The following is a 9,732-nucleotide window of genomic DNA, read 5'->3' as shown; positions in this document are numbered from 1 at the left end:
GTAATAGCCTTAGTCTCCTTATGTAATATAAAATACTCAAAGTCAAAAGTGGCAGAAAAGAGGCAGAAATGGAGATGACTGGCTAAAGTTATCAATTCTTATCTGATTGCTCCTCTGATTCTCCTAGTTCACAGCTTCTCAGAAAAAGATTTGCCAGATGTCATGTACTACACGATGACAGAATTTTTTTATCAATTGTTAAGTCAACAGCAACTGCTCTAAACTCAAAAGCGTCAGTCATTATGGCTTAACAAAGCCAAACTCTTGTTCTTTTCCTGGGTGTGTTTCACTATCTCTTATCTCCTCCCTACAGTCACAGTGCCTGGCAGGCAGAATAGCACAGCTTCCAGGTATCAGCATGCAGATCTACCTGTATGCATCATGACACCAATGTCCAACCACAAAGAACAGAAAGAAAGCCATAGTTTTACCCGCAGGAAAGAGAGGTCCCGGTTGTGCTCAATGCTGGTTATCTCCAGGTTGCCCATGACGACCTCACAGTTTTCATAGTACTTGCGCAAGGCTCGGTACTGCTGTTCCAGGTCAGACAGAGAGCTCAGTTTATTTTCAGTTCCCGCGCACACTGCAAAGACAAGAAGATACACGTGAAATTATATAACCTTTATATGATATGCACAATGATAATACCTTCTTCAGAACTCTATTCCACAAGCCTATCCCAGTTCTCTGAATACAAATATTTTGATTGTCATTAAGAGTCATAGACCCACATACTGATAAATATTTTCACTTTTATATTCCCAAATTACATGTGCTAATCACAGAGAGGAGGAAGGCATAGATTCCACAGAAATAAATAGCAAGGAGATAAACTTAATCCCATTTGTAATGACCATATGAAGCATGTAAATACATTTACTTTTATTTAAACGTGGTTTTTGTTTGTTTGTTTGTTTTTTGTTTGTTTTTTTTTTTTTTAGGACATATAATTTATTCTCTAACTGGGCAATTCTACAAATGAAAATGAATCAACATCAAAAGATAGTGAAAGTAACAGTTTTACTTAAAAATTGTATTTATTGTATAAGGTGTTCTAGCTGAGTAAATTTTTTACATAAATTTGTACCTACAAGACCTCAAACACACTTTACTTTTATTATGTTTTAACTTTTAAGTTCAGAGGTAAATGTGCAAGTTTGTTTACATAGATAGACTTGTGGCATTGGGGTTATTCACACAGATTATTTCATCACCCAGCTACTGAGGCTAGAACCCATTAGTTATTTTTCCTTGTCCTCTCCCTTCTTTCAGCTTCCATTCTCCAGTGGGCCCCACGGTATGTTTTTCTCCTCCATGTGCCCATGCATTCTCATCATTTAGCTCCCACTTATAAGTGAGAATATGTAGTATTTGGTTTTCTGTTCCTGCTTTAGTTTGCTAATGATAATGGCTTCTAGCTCCATCCACGTCTTTGTAAAGGACATGATTTCACCATTTTTTATGGTTGCATAGTATTCTATGGTATATATGTACCACATATTGTTTTTCCAGTCTATTACTGATGGGCATTTAGGTTGATTCCATGTCTTTTCTATTGTGAACAGTGCTGTAATGAGCATACAACGTGCATCTGTCTTTATAATAAAATTATTTATATTCCTTTAAGTAGATAGACAGTAACGGGATTGCTAGGTTAAATGGTATTTCTGTCTCTAGGTCTAAATTGAAATATTTGTAAACTATAAACAAGATATATAAAAAATACAAGTTTTGTTGTTATCACCTGAAATATCACTGTATATATTCATGAGTTTCTGAGGTACACTGAGTTTCCTGGCAAATTGATAGTAAATAATCTGTCCGCCAAGTTCTGTTCCTATGTGAGCACATAAGTTTACAAAAGTTTTTTGTTTTCTTTTGACTTTTTAATTTTGTGGCTGGGCATGGTGGCTCACATCTGTAATCCCAGCAATTTGGGAGGCTGAGGCAGGTGAATTACCTGAGGTCAGGTGTTCCCAATCTGGCCAACATGGAGAAACCCTGTCTCTTAGTAAAGAAGACAAAGATTATCTGGATGTGGTGTTTCATGCCTGTAATCCCAGCTACTCAGGAGACTGAGGCAGGAGAATCACTTGAACCCAGGAGGTGGAGGTTGCTATCAGCCAAGATCATGACACTGCACTCCAGCCTGGGCAACAGAGTGAGACTCTGTTGCAAAAAAAAAAAAAAAAATTGTGTGACTTCCAGAAGCCAGATTTTTAGCTATTATTCTCACGGTTTATATACCTGACAGAACACAATATTTACCACTTAATGTACTGACTCTAATCCTAAGTAGACTAAAAAATAAATTATAAATCTTTTAATAATGGTATATAGTGTTAAATGGTTCGGAAATTTAAGGCAAGATACAAAGTGTAGATTGCAAACACACTAGGAACACAGCTTAGTAATAAGGTAATGTATACAGCCGTGTCTTATATACACAGAAGTAAAAAAGAAATGATGCCTGATGTTGTTTTCAAAGGAATGAATTCCTGCAGTGGAAAGAAAACACATCTAGATGGGTATAGCCTAATCATTAGGACTACCTTAAAGGCTGTTTTGCTTATGAACACATCAAAAATAACAAAGATTTTAATCCAAAAATCTTTAAAAATAGTATACGTCTGTAACCGTAACAGAAACTCATTATAAAAACAAAAACACAAACTTTTAAAGTCTGGATTTCTAAAGTAGACCAACAATATATTTTCTAAAAGTACTCTGTTACCAGTGTGTCCTTAAAAGACACATGAAGTCCTAAATCCCATTATCTAGGAATGTGACCTTATTTGGAAACAGGTCTTCCTAGATGTAAACCAAATTAAGATGAGGTCATTAGGGTGGTAATTAATTCAACATAATGATGTCTCTATAAGGCAAGTTTGTTCAACCCACAGCGATCAGGCCACAGGGCAGCCCAGGATGACTTTGAATGTGGCTCAACACAAATTCCTAAACTTTCTTAAAACATTATATTTTTTGTATCATCTATCATTAATGTTAGTGTATTTTATGTGTGACCCAAGACAATTCTTTTTTCAGTATGGCCCATGGAAGACAAAAGATTGGACAGCCCTGCTATAAAAAGAGGAAAATACCATGTGCACACAAAGACAACCAGAGAAGAAAGCCCCATGAGCAGAAACGCAAAGGGTACAGCAATGTTGCTAAAGGCCAAGGAATGCTAAAGATTGATGGTCACCATTAGAAGCTAGAGAGAGGGAAGGAAAAATTCTACCTTGAGTTTCAGAGGCAGAACGAGCCTGCTGTCACCTTGATTTTGGACTTCTAACCTCCGGAATGGTGAGAGAATAAACCACTATTGTTTTAAGCCACCCACTCTGTGGTACATTGTTAGAGTAGCACTGAAACAATCTTCAGACCATTTCTCTCTAAATCCTACATTAAATAAATCTTAAAAATCACTTCCTCTCTCTCCAGGGTCCTATCACCTTATAACCTCCATGCTAGTACTCCCCTGCTCCCTCCAAGCCCCTCATACGTCACACTGGAATTCATTCACTGGATTTGAGAATGCAGATTTTGTAGAGTGATGTGGATGGATACTATGGGAAAGACCTCTAGAATCTTTAATATCCATTTTACTCTTCCTTCATTGTAACAGACTACACAATTTTTACTTGGATATGTGGTCACCCAAAATGAAGATTGTATTTATCTGAACCCCTTAGAGGTAAGTTTGGTCAATGGACTAAGTTCTGACATGTTGTATGACACCTTCCCAGAGCTTGATTTCAAACATGGCTGAAGCCTGATTTTGCCTGGTTTCTTCTTCGTAATGTCTTCCAGCCTGATGCCAGAAATGCAGATGTCATGGCTAAAACATGAGCCATCCTCTTGGACCACAAGAATGAGTGACACATCTTAGAGATGGATGAGAACTGAGCTAAAAGGGAGTAGGATTTTCAAGCAATAGATATTTTACATTGTCATATTATCAATATGATCAAGATAATGATGAATATTGGACTCACCTGCTAAAACGTTACACACAGAAAGGATTAAATTCTGGTTGAGTTATATGCTTTTGACTTTGAAAAATTTTAACTGTTTTACTTGGTTTGGCTGAATTTGCTCAATTTATAAAGAAATTACAGTATCATTCCTAATCATAACATCTTATTGGCTCTGTGGAATGTTCTCTTATTATTAAAACAAACACACAGGAAGAAATGAATTTATGTTGGTAACTACAATAATATTCAACATATGCAGGAGAACAAACAAAATTTATTCATGTGCATATTCCTGATAAATTAAGATCAAAGTCCAAGATATTTTTCATTATATATTAAAGTCCCTTTTGGAAAAACCTTAATCCATGATCTTCATTTTATTGTTCCATGTAAATTTATATAAAATCTTTACAAAATTATAAAATGACTGTTAAGAAGAGGTATTATTATATGCGTTTATGAAACACAGATTTTAATTATCTCAAATTCCAATGAGGATGAACATATTTTAATATAATTAATTATAGGGTAATATGGCATCCATTAATAAACTTGCTTCACCATTTTTAAAGTATACCCAGTAACACATTGCAATCTATGTATCACTTATTTTGTATTGTTTCTTTCAATTGGAAATCATACTCATACTTTAATATAAAATTCAATATGTAATAACATAAATGAAATTGTTTTCAAAATATTTGGTGTATTCTGACCTTTTCTATAGAAACTTAAACAACTTTTGAGAGATGTATCTATACTATAACTGCAATATGTAGGTATTTTTGCATAATTCCCATTATACATATATAAAAAAAGTATACCAGAATATATCCTATATAATAATATAATATTATACAGTATTATTTGAATCTGGATAGTTATAAATTAATGGTAAGTTTTTCTCACTGTCAATATTCATTTAGATATTTGTATAGTACAAATACTTCGGATTTCGTTTAAACTTCTTATAATGAACATACACTATCCTACAATGCAAGAATTCATTTAATTGATATCAGAACAATTATAACTGGTACTCAGAAAATGACCCTCAACTAAAAAAAAAGTTGCTGTTGCTCAATAAATGATCAGCTAAGTTTTGTATATACTTTCTTAAAATGGAAAATTGGAATAAGTGTGTTTAGAAATATTTCTCGGCAACAAAACATGATCCTACAAAAAACAGAAAATTATATTAATTACAATACTCTATTTGCCAAACATTCTAGTCTTTGCAGTTTTTTTTTGCTACATGCAGCTCAATTTAGTAGATATTTTGTCTCTGGAGGCTTTCATTTATGTTTGATTCAAACTATCTAGAATTCACAGTATATTCATCATAAATTTTATCTTGAAAGACAAACTTGATTTTTAAAGAACTAGTTTGGATAGGTTCATACAAATCATTTTTAGTTGTCTTTGTGGAGCCTCCACTGAGTGACTCACAACTTTCATTTGTCAATTGATTTTACAATCAAGCAATGTATACAAGACAATGCTTAAACCATCCAGTTTTATTGATTTCACAAAGCTGTTTATCAAAACACAATTGAAAAATTGTCTTCAGCAGCCAAAATTTGTTTAACAAAAATCAGCCCTCTTTGTCAATACTACTATAAAGTACTTAAATGATAAGCCTATGATAATTCAAGCTTCAAAAATCCAAACTTCACATATGCTCCCTAACGCTTTCATGCCAAATGTAACTCCAGGAGTAAAGCTATAAGTGAGGTCCTAATAAAATCATCAATTATTCTATTTAGCATTGATTCTGTTACAAATGTAGCCATACTTCCAAACACAGGCTTTTAATTTTTCTTGACTTAAGATTTATAACCAACAGCTTGTGAACCATGTAATCCTCATTCAGTAAAACAGTAAAAAGTAAAAATTTGGTAGCTATATAAAAAGGATGGTTAACAATATATTCATTTGATTCATTGGGGAAAATACATTAAAAGTAAAATAAAGAAACCTTAAAAATATCCATATTAAAACTAAAAATTAATTATGGCCTCCAGTCTTGTTCTGACTATGATACCAGCATTCTACTTGCTTACAAAGAAAAGATGATAGGAATTAAATATATATATATATATATATATATATATACACACACACACACACACACACACACACACACACATATATATATTAACTAACTTCAAATCAAATGCCTATTGTGAGATATCAGTTTATCAATTAAGAAATAAATAATTATTTAGCATCTGCTCTTCTCCTAGTATCATGACAAAATAATTACTGAGAAAAATTTCCAAGGTGTTTAGTAGGAGCTCGTGTAGTTTTACAAGGCACACAGCAAGGAAAGCAGTCAGCAGTACATTTAAGTCACTTACATATTGAGTGCACATAATTCAAAGACCGTCTACATAAAAAATGGTAACTTGGAGGATCCAAGATGGCCGAATAGGAACAGTTCCGGAGTGCAGTTCCCAGTAAGAACAGCACAGAGGATGAGTGCTCACCACATTTCCAAACAAGTTTTCACTGCCCACAGACCAGGAGATTCCCGGGCCTAAAAGTGCCACAAGTTTTCAGTGCAGTGGTTTCAGCTGATGCACATCGGTGCACAGAGACTCACACAAGTCTAGGCTGCCTTTTCGGCCGGTGCCCGGAATGCCTGGGAGACAGAGACACCCATTCAACTGAAAGGGAGGGTGCTAAGACAGGGAGCCAGGGGATCTGCCTCAACGGGTACCACCCCCACAAAACAAGCAATCTGAAACACTCTGGATTGAGAGTTTCGCAGCAAGCACAGCTGGACCCGGGACCATCCAGTTCAGTGAGGGGAAGAGCATCCCCCACTACCAAGGCAGTCCACCACTACTGAGGCAGTTCACACAGTGCAGTGCAGAGCCTGCAGCAGCTCAGCAACACCTCTGCTGGCCGACTGTGACTAGACTACTCCATGCTGGGCAGGGCATCTATTAAAAAAAGGCAGCAGCACAACAGGGACTTATAACTGACCTTCCTAGAACAGAATACCTGGGAAAAGAGGCAGTTATGAGTTCAGCTGCAGCAGACTTAAAGGTACCTGCCCAGTAGCTCTGCATGGAACAGCAGAACTCCCAGTACAGCCCTTGAGCTCCTATAAGGGACAGGCTGTCTCCTAACCAGCTCTCCTGACCCCTGCTGCATACCCAAAGAGACACTTCATAAAGGGGAGCTCAGGCCAACATCTGGTGGGTACCCTTCTGGGATGAGGATAGCAGAGAAAGAAACCTGCAGCAACACTTGCTGTTCTGTAGCCCCCGTGGGTGATCCCCAGGCAAGCAAGGTCTGGAGTGGACCACCAGCCGTCCTGCAGCAGAGGAGCCTGACTGTTACAAGGAAAACTAAGAAGCAGAAATAAATAGCTTTAACATCAAGAAAAATGGATATCATTCAGCAACCCTGTCCAAAAGTCACCAACTACGAAGACCACAGATAGATAAATCCAGTAAGATGGGAAGAAACCAGAGTAAAAAGAGGAAAACACCAAAAACCAGAATGCCTCTCCTCCTCCAAGGGATCACAACTCCTCACCAGCTAGGGATCAAAGATGGATGAAGAATGAATCAGATGAATTGACAGAAACAGGCTTCAGAAGGTGGGTAATAGCAAACTTCTCAGAGCTAAAAGAACATGTTCTAACCCAATGCAAATAAACTAAGAACCTAGAAAAAAGGTTAGATGAGATGCTAACTATGATAAACAGCTTAGAGAAGAATATAAACGATTTCACGGAGCTGAAAAACACAGCACAAGAAATTTGCGAAGCATACACAAGTTTCAACAGCTGAATCGACCAAGTGGAAGAAAGGATATCAGAGATTGAAGACCAACTCAATGAAATAAAATGAGAAGGTAAGCATAGAGAAAAAAAGAGTGAAAAGAAATGAACAAAGCCTCCAAGAAATAGGGGGTTATGTGAAAAGACCTAATCTTTGTTTGATAGGTGTACCTGAATGTGACAGAGAGAATGAATCCAAGCTGGAAAACACTCTTCAGGATATTATCCAGGAGAACTTCCCCTACCTAGCAAGCCCGGCCACCATTCAAGTCCAGGAAATACAGAGAACACCACAAAGATATTTCTCAAGAAGAGCAACTCTAAGGCATATAATTGTCAGATTCACCAGGGCTGAAATGTAGGAAAAGATGCTAAGGGCAGCAAGAAAGATTCCGGTACGTTGTGTCTTCATTCTCATTACCCATAAAGGGAAGCCCATCAGACTCACAGCAGATCTCTCAGCAGAAACTCTACAAGCCAGAAGAGAGTGGGGGCCAATATTTAACATTCTTAAAGAAAAGAACTCACAACCTAGAATTTCATATCCAGCCTAACTAAGCTTCATAAGTGAAGAAAAAAGAAAATCTTTTATGGAAGGGCAACTGCTGAGAGATTTCGTCACCACCAGGCCTGCCTTACAAGAGCTCCTGAAAGACGCACTAAACAAGGAGAGGAACAACGAGTACCAGCCACTCCAAAAATGTACCAAATGGTAAAGACCATCGACACAATGAAGAAAATGTGTTAACTAAGGGGCAAAACAACCAGCCAGCATCAAAACGGCAGAATCAAATTCACACATAACTATATTAACCTTAAATGTAAATGGGCTGAATGCCCCAATCAAAAGACACAGACTGGCAAATTGGATGAAAACTCAAAACCCATCAGTGTGCTGTATTCAGGAAACCCATCTCACGTGCAAGGACACACATAGGCTCAAAATAAAGGGATTGAGGAAGATTTATTAAGCAAATGGAGAGAAAAAAAAAGCAGGAGTTGCAATGCTAGTCTCTGATAAAATGGACTTTAAACCAACAAAGATCAAAAGAGACAAAGAAGGGCATTACATAATAGTAAAAGGATCTGTACATCAAGAGGAGTTAAGGATCCTAAATATATACACACCCAATACAGGAACACCCAGGTTCATAAAGCAACTTCTAAATGACCTACAAAGAGACTTAGACTCCCACACAATAATAGTGGGAGACTTTAACATTCCACTGTCAATATTAGACAGATCAACAAAACAGAAAATTAACAAGGATATCTAGGACTTGAACTCAGATCTGGACCAAGCAAACCTAATAGACAACTACAGAAATCTCCACCCCAAATACACAGAATATACATTCTTCTCAGCATCGCATAGCACTTACTCTAAAATTGACCACATAATTGGAAGTAAATCACTCCTCAGCAAATGCAAAAGAATAGAAATCATAACAAACAGTCTCTCAGACCACAGTGCAATCAAATTAGAATCTCTGGGACACATTTAATGCAGTGTCTAGAGGGAATTTATAGTAATAAATGTTCACCAGAGAAGTGAGGAAAGATCTAAAATCAACACCCTATTGTCAAAATTGAAAGAGATAGAGGAGCAAGAAATAATAAAAACCCAAAAGTTAGCAGAAGACAAGAAATAACTAAGATCCGAGCAGAACCAAAGGAGATAGAGACACAAAAAATCCTTCAAAAAATCAGTAAATCCAGGAGCTGGTGTTTTGAAAAGATCAACAAAATAGACCGCCAGCCTGATTAATAAAAAAGAAAAGGGAGAAGAATCAAATAGATGCAATAAAAAATGGTAAAGGGGATATCAACACTGACTCCACAGAAATACAAATTACAATCAGAGACTACTACAAACAATTCTATGTACGTAAACCTGGAAGAAATGGATAAATTCCTGGACACTTGCACAAGCCCAAGCCTAAACCAGAATGA

General features: G+C 36.6%; 1 protein-coding gene across 4 annotated transcripts in view; it reads right to left on the bottom strand.

The window, feature by feature from the left end:
- The window catches only part of ERBB4 (erb-b2 receptor tyrosine kinase 4), a 1,210,589-nt gene that overhangs the window by 770,660 nt on the left and 430,197 nt on the right, over window positions 1-9,732 (bottom strand). For all 4 annotated transcript variants that reach the window (XM_017535013.2, XM_017535015.2, XM_017535010.2 and 1 more), the window contains exon 2: window positions 432-583. In XM_017535013.2, coding sequence (XP_017390502.1) covers window positions 432-583 — 152 coding nt within the window. The remainder of the gene's footprint in view (window positions 1-431; window positions 584-9,732) is intronic.

This window comes from Cebus imitator, unplaced genomic scaffold (genome assembly GCF_001604975.1).
Source record: "Cebus imitator isolate Cc_AM_T3 unplaced genomic scaffold, Cebus_imitator-1.0 Scaffold89, whole genome shotgun sequence".
Taxonomy (NCBI): domain Eukaryota; kingdom Metazoa; phylum Chordata; class Mammalia; order Primates; family Cebidae; genus Cebus; species Cebus imitator.
The sequence above is the reverse complement of the archived record's forward strand: the minus strand, read 5'-3'. Positions and strand labels throughout refer to the sequence as shown.